General features: G+C 40.7%; 2 protein-coding genes across 2 annotated transcripts; one reads left to right on the top strand and one right to left on the bottom strand.

Moving 5' to 3' along the window:
* Positions 1–643: 643 nt before the first annotated feature.
* On the bottom strand, positions 644–2,757 carry LOC149843959 (exocyst complex component EXO70B1-like). Its single transcript, XM_090000192.1, has one exon. It carries the CDS (start codon positions 2,593–2,595, stop codon positions 901–903), a length of 1,695 nt encoding a protein of 564 aa, XP_089856318.1. The 5' UTR covers positions 2,596–2,757; the 3' UTR covers positions 644–900.
* A 12,715-nt stretch (positions 2,758–15,472) lies between these two features.
* On the top strand, positions 15,473–21,955 carry LOC149843958 (protein trichome birefringence-like 33). Its single transcript, XM_090001001.1, has 6 exons — positions 15,473–15,617; positions 15,756–16,032; positions 18,974–19,145; positions 20,103–20,302; positions 20,600–20,758; positions 21,616–21,955. Exons 1-6 carry the CDS (start codon positions 15,473–15,475, stop codon positions 21,953–21,955), a joined length of 1,293 nt encoding a protein of 430 aa, XP_089857127.1.
* Positions 21,956–26,307: the final 4,352 nt, after the last annotated feature.

The raw sequence follows: 26,307 nt of genomic DNA, 5'->3' as shown, positions 1-26,307 counted from the left end.
AAGTCATTGTTCAGCTAAAGCAGGCCCATTCCCTGGGGCCAAGGGGTGCGCCATGGGTTTAAACTGTCGGGACAGTCACAGCAAGTGTGGCAGGTTTAGACAGTGCGACTAGGTTTCTGATTCCTAAGGTGGTTTCCCTGTCCTGCATGAAAAAAACAATCTATCCTCTATGATATATAGTATATGTCAACTATATTTATTACTAGCCAACGAGCATATGCAAGCCAAGTCAAACAGAACAGTTGCAGTTCGTGTTTAGTTTGCCAAGCCTATTTTGTGAGTTCGAACAAGCTCTTTTATTAGCTGAACATAATTAAGTTAAGCCCCCAGCGCCTTGTCAAACTAAACACCAACGTCCCAAGGGGGGTTGGCGTAGTGGGTCGGTCCTTGACTGCTAGACGGCACGATGACAGTATCGATTCTCATGGGCATCGCTCCTCATTGCAAGTCAATGCATAGCATAGGCCCCGAGGGCATGACCGTAGATGTGGCAGGCTGAGCCAGTGAGATCAGTTTCTTTGGGTCATAAATTGAAAAAAAAAAACTACACCAACCAAACAAACAATGTTGGCTTGCACAAGGTCAGACCGATGGTCAGTTTTTTCACAAAAAAAAAAAAGACTATACCAACAAAGAGGACAGATATCCAGTAATTTGCACGATATCACTTTAATATCATATCAAACCCTGACAAGAACAGAGGGCAGAGCAAAAGCTTCGAAATGGAACAATCAATTTCATCACCATGATAATCACTGTTTTAGTCCTATTTCCTACAACATCCCATCATCTTAATTCTACTTTACATACAACAATACCAAGAAAACAGAAGGAAAATGAATACCTGGAATAAACGCCAAGTTCAACTTAGGTGAAGCAGAAGCAGCAGCTCTAATAGGATCAGCAACCAGGAGGCCGCTCTCTGAAGAGCTCATCCACCCGGTCCCGGAGCTCCTCCGGCCTATACTTCACCAGCGCCTCACCGTCAGCAACCCTCACGGTCAGCTGCTGCCGGAACTTTGCCAAGAAGCTCTGGTACTGCGGGACGACCATCTCCGCCACCGAGCTCCTGAGCTCCCTCCTCAACTGCTCGTCCGGCACCATCCACCCCGACTGCTCCCTCACATTCTCGTCGAACAAGCCGTTGAAGGCCCTCATCTTCTCCCTCACCACCCCTCTCGGCACGAGCGACGGTTCCCCCACCGCCGAGAGGTCCAAGAGCGCCACCGCCTTCCCCCACGCGCTACTCTGGTACCACGCCTGCTTCTGCTTCAATTTCACCCCCTGCTTCCGAAGCCACTCCGGCCCCAAAAGGGAGGTCAGCCCCTCCGAATCCCTCACCTTGCTCACTATGTACCTCCCGTTATTCAACAAGAAGAGGTATCTCTGCGATGGGTCTCTGAACGCCTTCGACTTGCTCTCCAAATTGCTTAGCAGAAGCTTCAGAGTCCACGCCGTTTGGTGCGCAAACCCTCCCGCGGAATCCAAACCCTCGCCGCCGCCCGGGACGGCGAAGATCCGGTCGAGCGTCTGCCGGTAATCGCAGGCGACCTTCATGTAATTCATCACGTACCGCGTCAGTGGATGGACTCCCCCGCTGGGAACCGGCGATTTGGTGGGATCCCGTTCGATTGCGCCTTCGAACTCCCGGAAGATCGCCCGGACGGTGTCTCCGAGCCGGCGGCGGATATCTGCGGCCTCCGTGTAGAGGAAGGCGCACGCGGCGCTGCTGGAGAAGAGGCCGTCGAGCTCCGGGAGGAGCTCCGTCAGGGTCTCGAACATTTGCAGTATGTCGAAGAGGCACTCGACGGACCTGCTGGACACGGAGACCTCGTCGGCAAAGTGGAGGAACCGGCTCATCAGCCCGCGCGACACCTCCATGAAGCAGAAACCGGCGACGGACGGGGATCCGGCGAAGATCTGTTCGGCGAGCCGCCGCTCGCTCGGGAAGAGCACTCGGACGGCGAGCTTGATCGCCTGGATCCACCTCACAATCCCCTTTTGCGGATCGCTCTCGCTGTCTTCCCCCCGTCCGCCGCCTCCTCCGGCTGATCCCGGCCGATCGCCGCCGAATCCGATCCGGGAGGCGCTCTCGTCGAGGAACTCCCTTCGGTGGCTGCTATAGACGTGGCAGATGTCGTCGCCGAACCCGGCGGCCACCATCCGCTTGGCGATCTCGTGGAGGTCGGAGACGACTTCCGGCGGGAAGATCTCGATAGCGATGTCGAAGTCAGAAACGCGCACAGCCACCGGAATCTCCTCTCCTTCGTCGTCGTCGTCGTCGTCGTTGTCGTCGTCGAAGTTGTCGGAGGGGTGCAGCTCTTCGGCGGAGGCGAGGAGGAGGAATTCGTCGGAGAGGCGGAAGGCGGCGGCCTGGAGGAGGGAGTGGGCGCGATCGAGGCAGGAGGCGAGGGAAGGGGAGGGGCCGTCGCGGGCGAGGGCGGAGTCCCAGCCGCGGATGGTGAGGAGGAGGAGGTCGACGGCGTCGAGGAAGGCGGAGGACTCGGCGGGGTCGGGCCACAGGGGGCGGTCGGAGACCGGCAGAGTCCACCTGGAGAGGCGCTGCTCCAGGGCCAGCAGGGCCTTCTGCGGCATGGTGGTGCCGGCGAGGAGAGGCGGTGGGTAGAGATCACTCTGCTACCCTTCCTTTCTTCTTCTTCTTCTACTGCGCGATTCTTCCTCCTGCGTATCTTCGATGCAGCATCCCTGCTGCTGCGAGTCAGCTTCTTCCTTTTCCCTTTTTCTTTTTCTCTTTTTGTTCTCTCTCTCTCTGTAGATTTTGGTCGAGGCTTCTTTTTCAAATTCACCATGGTTGTCACGGTCTCCAAGGAATTGTGATTAGTTTGAACCAAAGTGAGGTCAATCTCTGTTAGTCAATTAATTGACATATTGTGATTAAGGGATAATCAAATAAATAGATAAATAATTAACTGATATATTGAATCTAATTTTTTCTAAGAACATTTAATAAAATGCCATTATAAAAGGTTCAACCTAATCTAATCAGCATCGATGGTAATCGGCCCAAAATCAATTATGTAAGTCCGGCTAAATTAGCCTCCATGTAGAATTGGACGATTCATTCCCCCCGCTGATTCTGTCGTTTTTAATTTTTGTTTTATAATTTTTAAATGAATTCTTTAAATTAAAAAAAATAAAATTGGCCGATTCAGCTCAATCCATTCAAGCCTGAACCTGAATCGATTTAAAAACCGATATTGACAACATGGACATAACCTATTACCTTTTTTTCTTTTGGAAGAATAGAAAACATTTCATTCAGCAAAAACAAAGTTATACATCACTAATGATCGTAGAGAGGTCGACCAAGAGAGAAAGAAACAACGAAGGATTAGAACTGAAAAGTGGCAGAGAGTGATGATCTTTGAAGGTATGTTTGCTTTGGTCACAGGTGAGGATGAACAATGATAGCAGAGAAGGTAGAAGTTGTGATTGTTGGTTGTGACCAACTTTCACAAGATTCAAGGAATTGTTGGCATTGGCAATCACATGACGTTTGGCAGGGATTGGGGAGTCAACTTCATGTTGATTTCTTCATCGAGATCACCATGCAAAAATGTATTGTTGACCTCTAATTGATGGAGAGCTCAATGGATAACAAACATCTCATAGTGACTAGTTTGGCAATGATGGCAAATTGTTTAGAAAAATTTTCAAAAAGTCATGGATCCTTAAAAGGAAAAATAGTTTCATTAAATACTACCTCTCAACTGACAAATATATTACTTGTTTCTAAATAAAAAACCATGTACCCTTTTTTGACCAAAAAGATACCCTACAAACATACATTTCTTGGCTCGAATGTCAACTTTTGTTTTAGAACTATGACGTTCCAAACATAAACACCCAAAAACTTTGAAATGATAATATTTCGCCTTGGTCTCATAAAGAACTTCATGAGGAACATGGGTGTGTGATGAAGTAATGGTAAGAATGCAGTTGATTAAGTATATATTGTGGTGTCGATACATTCACTCCAAAATTTTGTCGGCATATTAGCTTGAAATTTAATGACGCAGACAATTTCTAATAAGTGAGATGTTTTCTTTCTACAATGTCATTCTGTTGGGGAGTTTCAACGCAAGAATGTTTATGTAAATTTCTATTTTTATGCAAAAAATCTTGAGTTTCATGTGAATTTTTTTTTGTTCTATTGTCGGATCGAATTTGTTTCATATGTCTGTTAAACTGAATTTCGACCATTTTAATAAAATTTCTCAAAATTTCTTGCGTTTGAGATTTGTATCTCATTAAGTAAACCCATGTAGCCTTGCTAAAATCATCAACTATAGTTAAGAAAAATTGTGCGACTGTGGAAGATGTCACATTATAAGCTCCCCAAATATCAAAATGTACAAGTTCAAAAATTTCTTGTGAATGGCTTTCACAGATGGGAAAGCGTAGTCGTCTAAATTTGGCAAGAGAAAAAATTGCACACATAGCCTGTTTATTTTGAATCAAATCACAGTCTTTAAATAAATATTTTAAATAAAAATTGAAAACATGACCCAAATGCATGTGTCACAGGTTCATAAGATCATTACTTATTAAAGTGATGCCTACTATACTACCACCATCATCAAGAATATAAAGTCCCATCATTCTCTACCCGATCCAATTGTCTCCTTCTTCTCCTGATCCTGTATTTTACATGAAGAAGAAGAAGATAAAATAGCATTATAATTGTAAGATTGACAAAGTTTAGATATGAAAACAATATTTAACTTGAATGATGGAACAAATAACACATTATGTAGAATTTGGGGTCAAATTGACCTGACCAATATGAAAATTTGAGGTAGTTGTTTTGTTTGAAAGTTTAATGAGTTTGAGGCTAGTGTATTTTTGAACGTGAGTCATCAGGGACAAAGAACAACACATATGATTGGTGGCTCCAGTATCCAAAATCCAACTAGAAGAATGAAGAGATGAAAAACAAGAAATGTCATTACCTGCCATGTTCAACGTTGGATTATCTTTACCTATCGCAAAAAGAGATAAAAGTTAGTTGTACTGATCCAAGGTTAACTGAAGAGCAATCAACATGGATTCTTTTAACCCTGAATCAATATGTGATGTATTGGTAGCAACTTGAGAATTAGAGCATGGCAGAAATCCATGTAAATGATAACATTTGTCCTTTACGAAATCTAATATTTTTTCCAGCAACCGTGACCACATTTCCTTCCATGAGTGAAGGAATACAAACATCTCTTTATTGTTCTTCTTGAAGAAGAAGATTATAGGTTCTATTGACGATGGATAGTGGATCCATAACAAGGATATTGCTTCTAATTCCCGCATATGATTCATTTAACCCCATGAGGAATTGAATTAATTTCTCATTTTACCTATAATCCGCTAAAGCCTTAGCCGCTCTACATGAGTAGGTTGGCAATGAAAGTTGAGTACTGAGTTCTTCCCAATATATTTTCAACCTCGTATAATAAAAGGAGATGGATAAATTATCTTGACGAAATATCACAATGGACCGTTGTAACTGAAACATACAAGGTCCATTCACTTGAGCGAAATGCTCGTGGAGTTTGCACCATACCTCTGCTGCTGATTTGGCATATAGGACACTCTCTGTAACTTCTTTAGTGAGAGAGTTAAAAAGCCCAGAAAGAACTATATTATTGCATTTAATCCATGCTCTAGCATTTGGAGAAGAAGTATCTGGTTCAGGAAGGCTACTATCAACAAAAGCCATTTTATTTTTTGCTCTTAAGGCTATTGTCATGGCCTGAGTCCATGAGGCATAATTATCTCTTGTGAGGAGATTTGAGACCAACACTTGTTCTGAATTGTCTGAATGACAACATCGACCCAATGCTCATGATGACGGAAAAAATTTGAAAATAGATTTACTGTTAAATTTGATCTACTATTATGTTGGTCTGGAAGGCCGGATAACAGTAGTTCTGCTGCACACAATAAAGATCAGTGGCAACAAGTTACCGAATATAGATGTTGTAACTTCAAATCAGGAGATGTAATCTGTAGATCAAATTCTGCAGAAGATCAATCAACCGGATGAGTTCTTGAAAACAGAACTTGCAGATTCTATAAAGAGAGACTGCAGACGAGAACCAACCAAATGAATGGGTTGTAGATGAATCAGCCGAATGAATGGACTGTAGATGAATCAGTCGAATGAATGGACTGTAGATGAATCAGCCGAATGAATGGATTGATTCAAAATACTCTGCAAATTGAGCTTGATCTTAATCTATATAGACATATGCACTTAAAATAAGTGTTGGTCTATTCAGAACATTGTTTGCTCTGATACCATAAAAAGTGGGATATCAGGAGAAGGCACACAAAATGAAAGGGAGAAAGATAAATTTCATTGATATATTTACACTTTACTATACATGAATATATATACACCAACGTAATGGTTACAAATACAATAAGGATAAACACACAGTAAAATGGTAGTTAATGACTTTCCTAACATAAGAGATATGCTATATCTCTTAATTATCGATAGACCTTTATCTCTTTATACTTTCCCTCCCTCTTTCTTTATGTTTCCTTTTCAGCAAACTGGAAGAGTCGTTCGGCTCTTCCGCTCTCTATTCCTTGTCTGAAAGAAAAAAAATAAAGAAATAAAAAGAAAAAAAAGAAAAAAAAAAGAAGGAAGAAAGAAAAAAAAAGAAACAATGGAAAAAAATAGGCAGTCCTTGAGCCACACCATCACCAGGTCGAGTAGGTCCTGTGATTGGTACCACTACATCACTATTGTAGCTTTCTCGGGATGCATACACCTCGAAGTTCTCACACATCAAAAATCATGCACCACCTCAAAAACTGCACCATTGCCTTTATTGTCAGATTTGCATGCATTTTTGTACCAGACACGAGCTTGAGGCATACGCAGTAGTCTTCTACATGTTCAGACCATTGGCAAGCACTTTACATCGTGGATATCAATATAGAGTAAATTTACAATAACTTTGGTATTTATGTGATTCTAATATATGATTTAAATTAAGTAAAATTGATGCTCGCCTGCATAGTTTTATGAATAAAATATGTATATATATTTGCATGCGTGGTTTTATGAATATAAGTATATATTCACATGTGTTAAGGTTTAGGTGCCTCGTATTGTAAAACATGTATGCTTAAAATTAAATATGTATGTTTGGAATTATATACGCATGTTTTGAAATATGATTGATTCAATGCATCGAGTGCCCATGCTTCGAGGTTCCATTTACAAACGTATGAATATTTTGAAATGTGATGTTATGATATGTTGCTCGATGATATGATATTTGATGTGATGCATGTTGAATGATGCATGTATGAAATGATTGAATTACATCACGATAAAAATGAGATATGTGACAATTTCTTTTAATATGAGATCGATTGATTAATCGAGCCCAGACAACTGGCTCATGACCTTGTGTATGGTCATTTGAATTGATATGCATTGGTGCCCTAAAGTAGTGGTCGATAATCTTGTATTTGGTTCATTGAATGTGTACATATTTGTGCCCAAATTGGTAATTATTGACCTCATAAGCAATTAATTGTATTTATGCATGTATGACAATAGAATCCACTTGATAAAATAATTCGTTGATGAACTATTTTCAAGAGGATAAATTTGTAAGGTTTTACATATCCAAGACCAGATAGTCCGGCCAAGACGAGCCTGTGAGGGTGTACAAGTCCAATATTAGTAGCCTAACTTGGACGATTTCATGAGGGCGTAATAGTCCAATACTAGGCAGTCTAGCAAGAACACGTTTGTGAGGATGTACGTTTTCAAGACCAAATAATCCAATGAAGAACTTGTTTCAATATGCGACAAATCTCGGTGAGTTAAATATATTGATTATGATGATTGAATGAGCTGATTGAGATAGCCAGTTGCAAATCTATGAATTTAGCTGCATTCCAATTGTTGTAACATAAATGCCATATCACACCTACTTAGTCATGTTGCTAATAAATGCATTGTATTTTTCTGATTAACATTTATCACGTATGTATACTATGATAGATATATATCATGAATATATAATTAATATGCTACCTGTATTAGCTTTGTACACCCACCATATGTTATAGTGTAAACCTACCAGGCTTTCACGAGTCTAACCTATTTTATGGACGTACAAGTGATTATAGGTTTAGATACAGGATGATGCGATGACGTCAACTAGCTAATCATTTTCCTTTTTCGGGCATTGAATTCATATACTTTTTTATTGTATTGGTTTTACTCAGTTCCTTTGCAATTGAATTATTTTAAATGAGTCATGTCATCCATATTTAAATTCAACATAATCATTTTTGTGTGAAATGTAACCCACCTAAGGTTTTAAACCAAAGTTAAAAATGTTTTCACTAATGATTATTCAATAAAAGAAAAAGTTTTAATTTTTATGTGTTTTACAAGTAGTTAAAAAACTCGGGGCGTTACAACTGGTATCCACGTCTAACAAACAGATGTCACTCTGTAAGTATATTCTCATTGAATTGATCATTGTTTTATAATATGTTTGTGTGATGTCGAGAACCTAGAAATATGGCTAGGTACACCGCCATGAATTTAACCTAAAGGTTTTTTGTCATTTGAAAGGTTTTTGAGAATCATGGTATTGAAGAAAAAATACCCTGATTCGTTTGAATAGTCCTGAAAGAAAATTTAGAGGACAAAATTCTTTTAAGAGAGGTAGGATGTAACACCCGCAAAATTTTTGTGACTTTAACGAGAATTAATTGATGATTAATTATCTATAATATCTCAATATTTAATTAAGATTAGTTATCATTGATTTTATGAAAATCAATTAATTTCAGATATTTGATAATTATGTTTATTTAAACATTTAAATAGATGGTTATCTGATAATTAAATTCATTTGCTTTCACTATATAACCTCTTGGAGTGTGCGCCGTGCATCCCATATACCATTTGTCTGAGAAGATACTTTAAATGTTGACCTTTACCTACCCCCTTGGAGAGGGGGCCCAGTATCATAGGTGCCTCTATTGTATAGCCACCAGATGTATTGAGTGCTTGAGAGTGCACATTACCTACTCTCGTACTCCATGAATCACATCCTTTGTTAGTTGTTGCAGGGTCTTCTCAACCCCTTCAAAAATTGCCTCATTCCTTTTCCTACCTATCATCAAAATTACCGTATGATAAATTATCTCTTAGCTTTTTTTAATATATTTTTCCTTGAATGTCCTTCCTGTTCACTTGACCAAGTCATTAAATTGACGCTTGGTTTCCATGCCCTTCCAAACAAGTTGGATACTGATTTCCATATGTGAATCACCCAAGGGCACTTTAGGAATATGTGATTGTGTTTTTTTCTTCCCTTTTGCATAGTTCAAACCTACTTGGCATTTGGAAACACAATTTCTATAGGCGGTTATGAGTGAGCAACTTCCCTCCCATAGCAAATCTTAAGGTAATTAATGCGCTTGGAGGGGCTTTGTTGTTTCAGACTTTTTTAAATACTTTATCTTGTGGGCCATTTTCTCTTATGAGTTCCCGAGCACTTCTCATGGAGTATTCTTTCGTTGGTATACATTGAAGCTTATCATCTTTCTCAGGTTGCCACTGCTACCTCTCTATTTTTGTCATAGTTTGTATGGGTAGATGTACTGTCAATCAACTAGATGAATACAGGGGTGAGAAAGCTTCACGCAGGTGGAGTTTTCCCAACTGGGTTATCGAGGTTAGGTGCAGAGGCTGATTTTTTCTCGAAACAAGGCAACAACTAGTGAGAACTGCATTTTAGGAACTGGTTTCTGGGAACTTGAACTCGATTCAACCCGTATCTAGGATCCAAAACCCATTTTTTAGGGTTAAGATCTAGTTCCTCCCCAAAACCCAATCAATTCAACTCTAGACCCAGTTGACTCAATCCAAAGTGACCTTTCTAAAACTCTACCCATACCAAACATATATTAGATCAAAACCCTCACCACCAGATCCAAGACGGTCATAAATTTATAGATGAATGTGTGGAAATACAATAAAAGATAAGATTCAGAACGAGGAGATACGTAAGAAGGTAGGTGTTGCACCCATTGTAAATAAGATGAGAGAGAATCGTTTACGGTGGTTTGGACATATTCGGCGAAGGCCTAATGATGCTCCCGTTAGAAGGATGGAGAAATGGGAAAATATATTAGTTAAAAAATGTCGGGGTAGGCCTAGGAAGACTTAGATGGAGATGATAAGAAAGGATATGAATGCTTTGAACCTCACCGAGGACATGACATTGGATAGAAATGATTGGAGGAGAAGGATTCATGCGGAAGACCCAGAATGATTTTCTTTTTTGGTTCATATCGCTGACTTCAATTGTTTTGGGATGAAGGCGTAGTTGTTGTTGTTGTATGTGTGTGAGTAACAGTAGCTGATATATCTTAGATTAGCAGAGCACTTATTTTCTCGCAAAAAGTCATTTAACGGAGGTCAAAACGGCTCTTAAAGCTCTGGGTGAAAAAAGGCCTTTAGCAGTTGTTAAAGACTGTTATTAAATGTGGGTTTTTTTGATACGCGGTGCAGAACTGTTCATCCAACGTTTTGTTCGACGTTCTCCTACACACACACTATATATATATATATATATATATATATATATATATATATATAGAGAGAGAGAGAGAGAGAGAGAGAGAGAGAGAGAGAGAGAGAGGCCCGTAACGGTGGATGAACAAATCGTCAAATGTTATTGGACGATTATCCATCGCTGATCACACACAGATCAACAATGGACACTTTTTTTAACAAAACAAATCAACAGTGGACGTGCGTCCAGCGTTTAAGTGGTTCACTCTTACATATAGGGTATAGGGAAGGGGGAACCGTCCAAGCAAACTAAGGTCCAAAATCTATAACTTGTAATCAATAGCTTTCCTTATCTAATGATCGAGGTTTTCATTGAACGAACTTTATATATTGTTATTTTATCATTCATTTAGAAAGCGACATGTTTTGGATTATGTCGTAAAATCGTTGTGTAAAGCATATTTCTTACTAAATATATTAAAAATAACAAATATATGAGGTCTCGATGAAATGAGGTCTGATCGACGAAATTCTCCGTCCAATCAACGTTGGCTGTAGATTTTGGATTTGCCTTTGGTTGGATTGTGTATATATATATATATATATATATATATATATATATATATATATATATATATATATATATATATATATATATATATATATAATGAGCCAAGCGAAAGCTTCCTTTGTTCATACTCGGCTTGCATACCTAAAAGAGCTGGCTCGTAGCTCAAGCCAAGTTTCTGAGCCCAGACTTAGCGCATCCACAACAAACTTAGTTGTCATTTGTTATTGTTTCCTGACAATGTACCTCCTTGTGAAAGTGAAACTGGGATTCTTTTTAAGCTTGAGGCTTAACCTGTTGTCAGGATCAGGAAGAACTCTTAACATTTAAATATTTAATTTCAGTATGTCTTACTATATGAAAAGAACTGAAGGCATACTTTTAGGTAAGCATGTTGTCCCAATTAAAAAATCAGAAATTCTAAACTTGCAAAGGTCATTGCAGTAGTAAGTCTACCTGTATCCCTTTTCCTATCTGAGTACGTTTTTGGCCGCAGCAGATTTTTATTATTTCCCTTGGATTCTGCCTGAAAAGAGAAAACCAAACATGTGGATTCTCATACCTACCACTCTTTGACAGATAGCATTCAAGAAATTTTTTACTTTCAAAGACAATACAACGTGCCAAATGGTCTGAAAGATACGTCAATGATTGATTCAATGGTCAGTCCAAGTTGGTTAACCTACTATTGATTATTCAAATGTAAAAACATTTGGTAATCCCTTAATATATTCAAGTGGGTGACCTGAGGAGATTTATTTAGCCAGTGTGCAGTTGCAGGTTAAAAACTAGCATGACTAATAATGGAGAAGAAGAAAAGTGAAAAGAAGTTTAGATTCTATGTGGAAAAAAAAAGAAAATTTAAGTCTCAACAAGCAGTTGCTTGACCAAATGTTTATGCATGGTGTTCATGTTCTGACCACTTCTTTTGTGTATGTGAATGCTAAGGATCTTTCGACAGAAAAAAAATGTAGAGGTCGGATACAATAATTGTTTATATAGAGTAACTCAGCCATACTGTGATAGTTTTATTTAACTGGGACACATCACTTAGGGTGCCGTACCCGTGTCAACACAGGTACTGGTACCTGGACACAGCATTTGCGTGTCCTATATTATATTATGTTATATATTTTCAATATATAATATATATTTTAGATATATAGTATATATTTTCAGTATATATTTTACATATATAAGATAAATTTTAGATATATAATATATTTTTTAGTATATATTTAGCTGTATTCCTGTACCTACATTTTTTGGAATTGCCGTGTCGCGTACCCGTATCTGTACCTAGGTGACATAGATTAATGCCTGATGGTGATGAGAGAGAGAGCATCGATATGTTATATTTACTATTTTATATGATTCATATATAAAATGGAACTGATATGTTTAAAGGAAGCAGAGTATCCATGACTCTTGAGACTCAATTAAAGAATTAATGATAGACCAAGATATGACTTTGCAAATTTTTTTACATGATAAATTATGATAAGACATCTGTCAACAATTCAAGATTAGCTTATAATCAAGTTCATCACTGTTGGAAAGCTAAGTTCCCAATGCCTAAGGATGAATGCTGACCATGAAGTAAAATTAAAGATGTGCTTTAGCTACACTGCCGCTAAACAACCCTTGCATAATACTGAGAACCCTAAGATGCACAGCCAATTGTGGGACCAGCCATGACAACCAGGCAAAAAAAGATCCTATTCTCTGGCACATAATGTCGGAGGATCTATATTGATCCTAGAGGTCCAACTGATGCATTTGGATGGTTAGGATTAGTCCACATTCAGGTGAGAATGTGGACTAATCATAGCCATTTGTTGGATGGCTAAGATTGCATGTAAGATGGATCTCATCATATGTCAGATGATGGGACCTGTTTTCTCAATGAAGAGCTCTTTACCTATCATGATAGGTTGTGTTGGTAGAAAAACCTGAATTTGCAGAGGCACATGGTTTATAAAACTGAAGCATATAGCAGGGGCCAGTAAGCTAAAACTTTTGAAATACTATAAGGGGAAGATGAAAGAAAGCAATGACACAAGATGGTATCTTACAGCACACGAAAGTGAGGCCTCAACAAATTCACCAACCAATTCCTTTTGTCAACCTAACAATAATAATCACCCATTATTAAGAACCAAATACATCTTTCTTTCATTCCAAGGAACATCATTCCTTCCACATCTTACCCTTCTCTTTCTACACCCTTCTCGAATACCCATAATTACCAAAACACCCTAATGTGGCTACTTTGCTAATAGAAGGAAATCATGTCCAAGATGGTTTTGTAAATCACTGATTGTAATTTTATTTTTCTTGCTAGAAAAGAATTAGAGATGGGACATCAGCTTACTGAACTATTGTGTGACAAGGATCCTTGGGCGGTAAATTAGCATGCATAACAAGTTAATAAAATCATGTGTAGCACAAAGACAAGTCTTAGCTTAAAGCTTGATCAGTTCTGAGATGATATATCGATAACTCAATGAGTCTAGCAAGAACCACAAGACTTTGGTTGACTCGGACAAGAGCTAACTTGGTTGCCATTAATAAGTGAGAAGTACCGTAGCCACTACTACTACTAGGGATGGCAGTGGACCGGGAGAAAGCGGTGCCCCTCCTCGCCTCGCCTCGCCCTGTTTGGACCAGGGATAAAGGGCATGAAACGGGGATGGAGGCAGGGATGAAGGTTAAAATCCATCCCCGTGCGGGATGAAGGCGGGATGGACTTATGCTTTCCCCCGCCCCACTCCATCCCTGTCTCGATCCCGCCCCTCCTCAATCCTTCTAAGGGATGACACTAGACCGAGGGGAAATGGGGTCCCGCCCTGTCTCGCCCTCATTTGGATCAGGGATCAATGGAGGACATGAAACGGGGATGAAGGTGGGGGTGGAGGTTAAAATCCATCCCCGTGCGGGGATGGAGGTTCGGATTTTGAGATAGGGGGGGGGACCGCCCCGGTCCATTACCATCTCTAGCCACTACGTGGTTGGGGCCCATAATCATTGAATCTGCTTTAACTCTTGCCTGTACAAACTTAAATTCTACATTGGAAAGTTATCCTAGTTATGGCAATCCTACAGTGCAGGCGTGACCAATAGACTCTATTAAATCACTTGCTTTAGTTAGCCATGCTTAGCCAGGTGAAAAAATGGCCTATTTTAAACTCTTGTTAATAACTAACACGGTGCAACATTTGCCATTACGTACACCCAAACAAGGTCCACAGTCAAAAGCTGAAGGAACTACTAGGTGGTTGGGGGGGGGGGTAAACTAGACAAGCTTAGTTCCTTCTTGTAGCGAGTCATGCTGAGTTCCAGCTTATAATGAGTTTGAGCTAAAGAAGCCGATCAGATCCAGCTGAATTGTTTACAGAAAAAACCATTATTTCATAGTTAAAAGTAACAAAATTATAAAATTATTGTTGGAGTGTGAAACCTAAATATAAATTTCTAAATGGATAAGTTTAGAGGGTACTTTTATAATTTTACCTTAGACTTCTTGTAAAATTGAAGTACAAGTCTTCTAACTCCTTTGTGGTGAAACACTAGTAGACTCCATGTAAAATTTGTAGACAACTCTTATTTAAGGAAACTTGCATCTCAATCGAATAGATAAGAAGGCTCAATCGTGGACGTAAGCCGTTCTCACCAAACCATGTAAAATCCTTATTTTTGTGTGTGGCCTTTTTTTTTGTCCTTTTTGCTTATTTATTTGATCCATCGTCTAAGCGTTGCTCCCAGCAAATATGTATTGTTTCATGCCTAAAAGCTGCAAGACTTTTATCACTAAACCTATTATTTGCAAACCAAATACTTCAATCATTTGCTCGAGCACTATGATGTAAAATATATTCATTATTATTCAACGATATTATACGAGCCAAGCCATACAGGCAAACACTGATTATTCATGTTTGGCTTGTGAAGCTTATTCTTAGAGCGAGATCTTTATAAGCCGAACACAAGCCAAGCCACCAGCCACTCGGCTTATTTCCCAGCCTTAGAACTTCCCACATCTACCAAGTCAGCAATATAATTAATAAAAGTGGACCAACGTCCCTCAAGTCTGTCCAGTGAGTCCAAACTGCCCTAATATAGAAGAGAATTATACCCATAAACATTTCCTTGGATGACCAACACCACAAGGAGTAGTTGCTTGATTAAGTCACAAAAGAAAACAACAAAATAGAGTCAGGATTCCACCTTCCCCCACTCACGTATTTATTGAAGGCAAATTTACAACCACAATCATAGCAAAAGTTTCTGCTTAGAGAGATACTCATCAGCAAAAGCCAAAAATGAAGGCCAACCCAAGGAAGAACCGTTTCCCTACCGCCTTCATCTCCCTTGCTTTCTTCATTTTTGTGGCATTCCTCTATAGTGAAGATCTGAGTTGCCTGTTTGGACAATATTCCATCGTTCCTTCCCCTCCTGAAACAGCAGGTGCAGATCACAATCTTCTTCTCTGATCTCTTAATCTCTTATCCTCTTCTTTTACTTCCACCAAATTCATAATTTTCACACACAAGATCACAATATTTTCTGTGTCTTTGTGGGTATCCTGACTTTGTTCTTCTTTAGGCCTCCAGAGCAGCAAACAGAGAGAAGATGGTTCTTACTCAGAGGCCCAGCTTCGCCAAAGGCTCAATCTTCTCACAGTGCCATTTTCCATAGGAAAGGGAGCAGATGGGTGCAATGTTTTCGCAGGGAAATGGGTGCACGACGACGTTTTCCATCCGAATTACCAAGAGCAAGAGTGCCCATACATCCAGCCTCAATTGACGTGTAAGGAACATGGTCGCCCTGATTCAGACTACCAACATTGGAGATGGCAGCCCCATGATTGCTCCCTTCCCAGGTAAGGGAAAAATCCCGCACTCACCACACTAACATATCTTAGAACTATTTGGAAGATGGTCATTAGTCTTTTTTGTTTTCTAAACTCCTGGTTATGAGAGGAAGATGATGTGATAGGTTTGAATCCATGTCACAGGGATATACGGATACGTGGACATATGATACGGGTACGATTCGCAAGTTCAAAACATTTTTGAAAAATAGGACAAGAGAACGCTGATTTTTTTTAAAAAATTTAATCAATAAAAAACTGTTTTTTGCTATTTTAATTCTAAAAAGTGGATTTTTATTAAAAATTATTAAAATAATGACCATATGTGTCCCCATATCTGCGCATGTATGGTCGTATCACCAGGGACAAGCAATCACAGTGGCGTGTTCTTGTAACATAGGATTGTGCAAACGCGTCCCTGTGACTGTCAAGCTTGATTTCATAAATAGTAACACTTGGCCTTCTTCAATATGACTGTAGCTACGCCTGATGAATGCATTTAATTGTGGGGGCTGGGGGTACGTGCAGGGCCATACTGCTGTTGGCAGACAAGAAGGGTATTTTGGTCATTTTATATTTATAAAAAGTTAAAATTGTATTCAGGCATGTCCTTTGACGTGATAGCGTGTCGGGTTTACTCGAACCCTACCCGTACCAAACTCTGTAGGGTCCAAGTATGGTGATAAATAAGAAGACCTGGTTAAGACTCGGGTCTGGACTCAAGGTGGGCCGCACCTTAAGGTAAGTTGAACTTTTCCTCGCTTCTGTGAGGGTTATGAGTGAATCTTTCCTTCTAAAATAGTCTGTTCATATTGTAAATAGTCTTGCATGTTAAGTCCAGGTTGTGAGAATTAATACAACCTTCCGATTTATTGCACTTTTGGAAGTTCTATACAGAGTTGCCTCAGAGTTAGTTGGTAGAGTGACTCATTTATATGATGCATCAAAGCCATCAAAAGGAGTTATGAAGAGGAAAGGTTATAACATTTTGAAAGGGGGACAAGATTATGGCTGGTAAATGAATCGAACAGCTAGCAACTCCAGTCGGTTCGGCTCCATCAATTGGCTCATACAGTTGGCGAGCCGGGTCATTGATCAGCTCATTTTAGCTTAAATGAGTGAAGCCCAAACGCAGGGTGCTTGGTAAAGCTTGGCTTTGGTGAGCTGTTATAGACAAAAGCTTATTTTATTTTATGCGTGATATATATTTTAAGTGTAATATACAAAGAGAATAATGCAAAAAAAAAAATTATAAATAAAATTGAATGATGCATGAAAAATATACATGCAAAATATGAACTATTAAGTAAAGTGCATTAAGAAGATCAAAAGATACAACACAGTAGGACCAGTGGAAAGAAGAGATACAAGTGTATCTCGAGAATCATGGAATTACAAATCCAAAGATGAATGGCCTCATGAAGCTTCTCATGAGAAGCAAAATCCAAAGATGAATTTGGTTCAAATTTGATGATTTTCCCTTTAACAACGTCCTTCGGTTTCTTTCTTTCCATATATACCATCAACAGCAAAGTAACTACCAGCACCACAGAGTATTCTATGCTTTTTACCAAATTGGTGTGGGATCGGACAAAGGAGAAGATCAAGAACACCGAATTCCTGAGGGATATGCAACCAATCGAGTTCCCAAGCCTTCCTGAGGAGATAACCAAACGCCGAACATGGACTGAATAGGTGCACCTTGTCTTCCGCATGGTGGCACATGTAGCACTATTTTGCTAGAATGGCATTATTGAATCAGTCTGTAGTCGTTCTGGATGGGACTCATATCGGCTTGCTAGAATGGCATTATTTTGCTCCTCTCAGTTTCGCCACATTTGCCATCATCTATTAGTTTTATTGTCTTAATAACAAGAAGCGGATCGTAGCATTTGGTCAATTGATCTGAAGTATCTCAGGTACTAAATTCATCGTGCCCATAAAAATTATGAAACTAATATAGCTCACAACAATTCCATTAAAAGAAATTATGGTGGTGATGTGTGAACTGGCTATTAGAATAAGTTCCAAGTAGTAAAAAATAAAATTGTTTGTAGGGCTGGCAAGCCACCGGTGGTTCGTCTCATGTTTGGCTTGTAAAGAACTCATTGAAACTCATTAAATAGTCCTGCTGAATACAAACAATGAGTTCCCAGCTTGGCTCGACTAAAACACACACACACACACACACGCACACACACACACACACACACATATATATATATATATATATAGAGAGAGAGAGAGAGGGGGGGGGGGGCTCTCGGAGCACTTAGTCCCACCTAATAAAAGCTTCAAAAATTCAAAAAAATCAAACATTTTTTGTTGATACGATATAATTAATCAACAATCATTCTTTAGTGGAAAACAAGTTTTGGATCTTGTGATTATGACATACCAGGTTTTTTATAATCTTAAACAATCTAAGGCTCACAATGTACCAAAATTTTATGACTTAAAAAATCTTTTATGTCCAAAAAACATGATCCAAAACACGATTCCTATCAAATAAATTATGTTTAAGTATAAGGTCTGTTTGAGAAGATGCAACCTACAACTATGATTTCTAATAGGTGGGAGTAGGTGCTCGGTAGCATTATTATATATATCATAAAGCATAGATGGTTGAAGTGTTTGGATAGCAAGCAATAAGTTTAGGGTTGAATCCTATTGCTTATAACTTTGAAACAATGCATTTACAAACTTTGAGCTTAACTGAGTATGTTTAAAGCTTAAATTCTATTTTTTTAATTTTGAAAATTTTGAAAAATGTGTTTTTTTTTTTGTAAACAACATAGCTCAATCTCGGCTCATTTACCTCAAGCTTGCTATGAGCTCGAGCTTAGCTCAACTTGATACAAGAATGAGCATAGCTTAAACACCCTCTATTCTCAGCTCGTTTTCCAGCCATACTTGTGTGAAGTTACATTATGAAAATGTCATATGACAGATTCAATGCGACGTTGTTGCTAGAAACTCTCCGGGGGAAGAGGATGCTGTATGTTGGTGATTCCCTAAATCGTGGCCAATATGTGTCCATGGTTTGCCTTCTCCACTCTGTGATCCCTCAGCATGCAAAATCAATAGAAACACATGCTTCTCTCACAGTATTCAAGGCCAAGGTAATTGCCATGTTCATCTTTGCTTGCTACTTTTGCTCTTTTTGTAGGTGTGTCACAACTATATTGTAATCAACCCTAATGCGCGCTTCTGTCAGCAACCTCTGTCTCACTCAATCTGACCTGTAGATGTGTGTTCAACATGGTTTGTTTACTAATGGTTATACTTAATTGTGTTTTTGCAAAGTAAAATCATATTATTTTGAGTTGCAATATATATATATACACACAGAGAGAGAGAGAGAGAGGATAAGTAGGCTGGGGTTAGGCAGACCCGTACGTACCAAGTTCATTGATTTAATGGAGAATATACAAATGTACATGAAAGCAATTACAAGTTGCAAATGTTGCAAAATTTTGATATAATGTGGGCCATTGATTTTTTAAATCCTTTGAAAATTCTTATTACACATCCTAATCACATGATTCAAAACCTGTTTTTTTTTGTTGAACAAAGCATTCTATGGGGGCTCTTTAACCATTTGATCATTTGATTGGGTACGTAGTTCATGGTTGGTGCGTGTACGCTAACACACACACACACACACACACACACACACAGGTTAATGACATACGTTTGGCAGTGAGATTTGAAATCATATTTGAGTTTATTTTACTCTTTCACGTGATTCCAAGTGTCATTATCTACCTTGTGATTTTATGATTCCTAGCCACATGAGATGGAAACGAAAGCAAATGTGCACTTGAATTATTTTCTATGCGCCTCACAGCCACTCACCTGGTAGCACTCCATGGGGCCCACAACAATAAAATGCTGGCCCCACTCGAAATGGTCATGTGAGAAGCTGTGACCACATATTATAGGAGATGAGTTAAGAGATCATGGGATCCCGGTGCTATATAAGATGATTCCTGTTAGAAAAATGTTGTTATATCACTTTCAATGTCTATAGAGAACAGATTTTACAAAAATAATTAACTGGGTGCATATCCTTACAGGACTACAATGCCACGATCGAGTTCTATTGGGCACCCTTCCTCCTCGAGTCCAACTCTGATGATGCCATCGTGCACAGGGTTACAGATCGAGTTGTCCGGGCCAATTCCATAAAAAAGCATGCCCAATATTGGAAGGGAGCTGACATCATTGTCTTCAATACTTACCTTTGGTGGATGACTGGCATGGACATGAAGATACTGTGAGTTTCTTCTTCTTTTGAGTAATTAGCATGGATAATGAACTGATGACACTAATTTTTATTAGGATACTAGCTATAACCATAGTGACAAACGTTTTTTTGGAAAACCCCATGACCACCCTGCCTTACGTGGCCCGCCTCTAAAAGCTATAGACACACCCGTGCGCCTGCAGGGTTTGATCTGGTGCCTTCGTCTCAGCACCCTCATAACCACCCTGCTGGCCATGCGGGCGAACCCCGGTGGTAAAAAAAAAAAATTAGACACTAATGGTTCTTGTGATTTGTTTATTGCAGAAGCAAAGGGTCTTTTGAGAATGATACAAAAGACATATTTGAATTGAAAACAGAAATTGCATACAGAATGGCGCTGGAAAGCATGGCCAGGTGGGTGGAGGAGAATATGGATCCCCTCAAAACCCGGGTCTTCTTTACCAGCATGTCACCAACTCATGAGAAGTAAGACATCAGATCTCAGTTCTTTATATATTTCTTGTTAGTTGTTATGGCCAGTGATCCAGCGATAGAGATGCCATTGAATGCATCCATAGTCACCTTGTTTACCTTGTAATAGGGTTGTAAATGGATCGGATACGGGCTGGTTCCTGTCCAATCCGAATTTCATACAGTAGATTAAAATCTGAGTTTGGATCTCAATGAGATCTGATTATGTAAAGTTGAATCCAGATCCGAAATATGTGCAGTAATATTGCATCCACTAAAATAATACTGAAATCAAGGTTTTTGCATGTAAAATGTGCAATCAGATCAGATCAGATAAGAACCTAAATATAGATCCAAGTAAAATGTTGATCCGAATCTGATCCAACTCTGAAAATAATCTGAATGAACTAAGAATCTGATTTTTATCCATTCCAATCTTACTTTAAGAATCCTTATTTGGAAGTAATTAAAGTGTATGCAGTGTGACAAATATCACAATATTTTAAATAATATCACAAAAAATATTGCAATATTTTTCAGCCACTTTAAATGGCCAAGCTATCTCTTTTTTTTTACTTTAAATATGCAATTTTATTGTGATACTTTACATTCTTATCAGCATTATATTGGGATAAAAATGCATTTATATATTTTGTGTAATTTCTGATAGAATTGCAAGAAACATGAAAACTTCCAATTTCTCGCGAGAAATTATCATGTGATTAATTGTCGTTTTATGCGTTAATGGATATATGTATGGTGAATAGTGCTATATATATGGTTCCTAAAATATGGTATACACTGCTACTAGTGAATCAATCTTCATGAACATAATTGACATAGAGACTGATCATCTAACCTTTGCTTGACAGGAGTAAAGAATGGGGGACTGAGAAAGAAGGAAATTGTTACAATGAGACGAGTCCGATTACAGATCCGAATTACTGGGGCTTCAGCTCCAGAAAGAACATCATGGCAGTCATAGGGGATGTGTTCAGTAAGATGAGTGTGCCCATAACTTTTCTCAACATAACACAGCTCTCTCTGTACCGCAAGGATGCTCACACTGCCATCTACAAGAAACAATGGAGTGTACTGAGCCCTGAGCAACTAGCAAACCCAGTGAGCTATGCAGATTGTGTTCATTGGTGTCTGCCTGGTCTTCAAGATACTTGGAATGAACTCTTGTTCACTAAGCTCCTCTACACTTGATACCAACAAAGAAAAATGAACATATATACATGTGGTTGGATGGAGGGGGGTTATCCTTGATTATCCTGGAAATGGGGGATGGTCCCAGTTATTGTGCATGGAAGATCTTGGATGGAGCACACAAGATGTTGGTGTATTAAACTGGATAATCTTGGATAATCCTACTTATCTTGTAATCTTGTGTAATGCGATATTCTTTTTCATGGCCCATAATTTCCATGTAAAGGAAGATGGGCAAGATCTCTTTTTCTTTTTTTCTGAAAGGAAAGAAAAATGGCAAGAATTGCGACCACCAAATTTCTTGTTAGCCATGATTTTATGTCGACTTGCAATGACTGATTTCAAGTGAGGAATTCCGCATCTCTCTCTCTCCCGCTTTCCCTCTCCCTGTTGCTGCTTACCACGGCAACCCTTGACCCCCCCCCCCCCCCCCCCAATCATTGCTCACACCGGCGACCCCCAACCCCTCCCTCTTTGCTGCTCTCTCTGATACTAATTCCCCTCCCTCTTTGCTGCTCACTATGGCAACTCCGAACCTCCTCCCTTTTCGCTATTCACGCCGATTACCCCCAACCCCTCCCTCTTCACTGCTCACTCCAGTGCTGGAAACAACCATTCTAAAGTGAACTGTCACCGCTGCTGCAACTCGTACGCTTCCAACATAGCTCCCGCCGGCATCGAGCGCCATCTCCATCTCCACCTGCTCTCTCTCTCTCTCCTTCTCTTTATCTTTGGTTGTGGCCCATGCCTCCCTCCTCCCTCTTCTTCTGAGGCTTAGGTGCCACCAACCCCCTGCGTGTCAACCAACTTTCTCTATCTCCTATTCAAGAGGCTTTGAACGACTGGGGGCTCACTTTCGCTCTACGTCGCTAGGGTGCCTTTGTTTTCCTCCCTTTCCGCCTATCTTTCTGTGTGTTCTTCTCCCTATCAGAGGTCTTCGCGTCGTGTCTCGTCACCAGATCGCTGCTTCCTCGTGACGTCGGGCGATTCCTATGGGCCGTCAGAGTGGAATCCCTTCAGGCTTGCTCTGTTGGTGTCATGCTTCGGGCTCTGTTTTTCTTTTGTAGGCTTCCCATTCGATCGCCAGCTGGGGCTGGCAGGAGGTGAAAGTAACCTGGCAGCGGTCTTTCTCCAAAAAGCTTTCTCGTTCTCGTCTTCCCCGGGCAATGTCAGGTGACTAGTGGTGCGCGGGTTGCCTTTCGCTCAACTTTCGCAGGCGTCGTGCCTGTCTCCATTGCGCCTCGTTGTTCAGGTCAAGGCGACACTCGGTTTTCAAATGCTCATGGGCAGTAGCGGCAAATTGGAAGATCATCATCATTTTTGGGGATCAAGATCGGCTCTTTTTGGGTGCCGACGCTACCATAGTCGGACGCGCCGATGTTGTTCTCAAGGAAGCGTTTCAGACTCAACCATCTCTGTCGCGATCGTCCCGATGGTTCGCTCGCCCTAATGGGCCAGGTCGGTTCCTGCTCCGCTTTGTCGGATCTGCCTATCTATTGTGTTGTTGTCGTCTCTAAGGGCTCTTCTTCCGGTGATTTTTGCAGCTCGGGGGTGCAGGCTGCGTGCTCTGAGGTGCCTACGATTAATTCGTCTTTCTCTATTCGGTGCAGCTCAGGGGTGTAGGTTGCGTGCTCTAGGGTGCCTGCGATTAATTCATCTTTTTCTTTTCGGCGGAGGTACTATTTCTCTTCTTTTGCCTTTTTTGATTTCCGATGAGATGTTAAGGCTAGAGGTAAGGTAGGTGGGCTCTCCTCGATTCTTATACCGAGATCTCGCCTCTCCTTGTTTTGGTGGCTGCGCTGGCCACTCGGGTATCGAGTCGTACGACATCCAGTGGCTAGGGTGGGGCCCTTTATCAACATCGCGGGGTCCTCGTGGGCGAACAAGGGTTTTCTTTGTCCGTTGTTGTCATTATGCTCTCCTATGGGGGCGTTGGCGTACGGGCTACCTCGGCTACTTGGCAGTGTCTGTGCGTTTGTGTTGGCATGGGGCTTTTTGCAGCCTCGAGGTGAGAGACCGTTGTCATCATCATATGCAGTCTCATCCTTTTTAGGCTCCTTGTTCAGAGTCGGGCAGGCTATCAGGTGAAATGGTGGGTGTAACGAGGCATCTTTGCCTCAGTTATGAAGATGCTTGCTGTCGTGGGAATCCTGGTGGTCTGAGTCTCGGGTTCCGATGTTGCAGATCCATTTGGTTGATCCCTACTCCAAGGTTGATGGGCATCGGGGACCGTCAGGGGTCGCCATGCATGGTGCCTAAGGATTTTCTCGGCCTCTCTGTAGTTGCAACATCCTCAATTTCGTTCGCTATTACCAATGGGGAGTCTGAGATTGGGCCTTTCACATGGAAGAGGTCTCATCTTTCGAAGGCTTTGTTTCTTGCTCGGGCCAACAGGTCGTTTATTATTGGAGTCTCAATCCGGCAACATTTTTTCTGCAGGCTAGTTGATGGTCTTTCAACCTTGGTTTCGTCTATCACAGACAATTACATCATCTATCCGCTGCGCCTGGTCTCCAATAGTTTTGTAAGTACACCTCTGTTAGCCGTGTATTGCAGGGCTCCGTCTGCATTGGACAACACCTCTTTTATCTGGGAGGGCGTCTTCGATAACCAGGGGGTTCCCCAAACTCTATCTATTTGTCGCTTACGGGTTTGCCCTCTATAAGTGGTCATCTTTCATCAATAATGGGTTTGTTTATGGGTCTCGACCTAGCGCTTACCCAACCCTAGTTGCTCAACATCGATTCTGTTATGCATGAGTCCTTGGCCGCGATCGCAGATCATTTACTGACCTTGGTCATGAATGATTAACATATCATGAACGTCAACACCCAATCTCCTTCGGTCGGGGGGTTATCTCAAACTGGGCGGGGTGGTCTCTCAATAAGGAGACGTTGTCAACCTTCGCTATATCCATCCGACGAGTCTGGGGTTTCTCCTAGGCAGTCTGTGAGGATCCACACTCAGGGATTTTTGGACTTCCAGTTATGAAGATCTTGTGTTGGAATATTTGAGGAATGAATTGTCCCTCCAAGCATTTTTTTTCTGGCGAGTTGGATCTGTCAAGAAAAGCCCAATCTGATTGCACTTTGTGAAACAAAGATGACGGATATCTCGAGCTTCGTCATCTCCAAAATCTGGCATGGTGCACTCAGTTCGCCTTCATTCCTAATAGAAGGCTTCAACATTCCTTCATTTTGGCCACAAAAGTGTTGCACTCTCTCAAGATCAGTGAGGGGCCTTTCTTTACTCTTAAGCTTGACTTCCATAAAGCCTACGACTCAGTTCATTGGTCGTTCCTCTTTAATATGTTGGTGAACTTGAGCTTCGGTAGGCGTTTTTCTAGCTGGGTGCATGAGCTGGTAACCAATGCTCAGTAACAGATTTAGATCAATGGGGTCAAAGGAAAACAATTCAAACTTGGTTGTGGTCTTCGACAAGGATGTCCCCTATCTCTGTTACTCTTCAACGTCGTCTCTGAAGGCCTTGTGGTTTTGGTTAAGAGGGCAGTGGAGTGTGGTATAATTGAGCCTCTAGGTATATAGGAGTGTCGTAGTTAGATCCTAACCTATGTCGATGACATAATTAGCTTCGAAAGAGCTTCCATTCAACAAATGTCAAGATTCAAGCTTGTCCTTTTTTTCCTATCGATGTCAGGTCTATCCATGAACTACGATAAGTATTATCTGTCCATAATAAATGTTCCTCCGTCAATGCTGGTCATAGGCCAGTGGATATTCGGGTGCTCGGTAACAGAAAACACTTTTTCTTATCTGGGTTTACCACTTCAAATGAGTCGTGTAACAACGGCAGCCTGAAGCACTACTCTTCAAAGGGTTCAGAATAAAATATCGGGATGACAAGTTTTATACCTTTCCATCGTTGGTAGACTGACTCTCATCAAGCATGTTCTTAATGCTATGCGAGAATTTTTTATGTCTATATTCCTAATGCTTATGGGGGTTAGTAAGAAGCTAGCTCGGGTAGTGGTGAACTTCTTGTGGTCTGAGCAAGGTCCCAACAACAAGCGCCACCTGATAAGGTGGGACAACCTTCGACTTCCTCTATATAGGGGGGGGGGGTTGGGAATCAAAGATCCCAGGCTAAGGAGTATGATACTCGTCGTGAAGCAGAGCTGGCTTGCGCATCAACCTGGGTCCTTGTGTGCAAGCGTTCTTCTAGCTAAATACAGGGGTGTGGAATCGTTGGTGGGGGGCTACAAACGTGCATCAACGAACAATGTCAAAGCTTCGTCGATCATGGATCCAAGCATGGTCTGCGGTTTTTTCAAATAATGGAAATGTTGACTCGCAGTCTCAATTCTTGAGACACAACTTTGCTCTGAACGGATC

The sequence above is a fragment of the Nuphar pumila genome, chromosome 3, assembly GCF_984573655.1.
Source record: "Nuphar pumila chromosome 3, dmNupPumi1.hap1.1, whole genome shotgun sequence".
In the NCBI taxonomy this organism is placed as follows: Eukaryota; Viridiplantae; Streptophyta; class Magnoliopsida; order Nymphaeales; family Nymphaeaceae; genus Nuphar; species Nuphar pumila.
The sequence above is the reverse complement of the archived record's forward strand: the minus strand, read 5'-3'. Positions and strand labels throughout refer to the sequence as shown.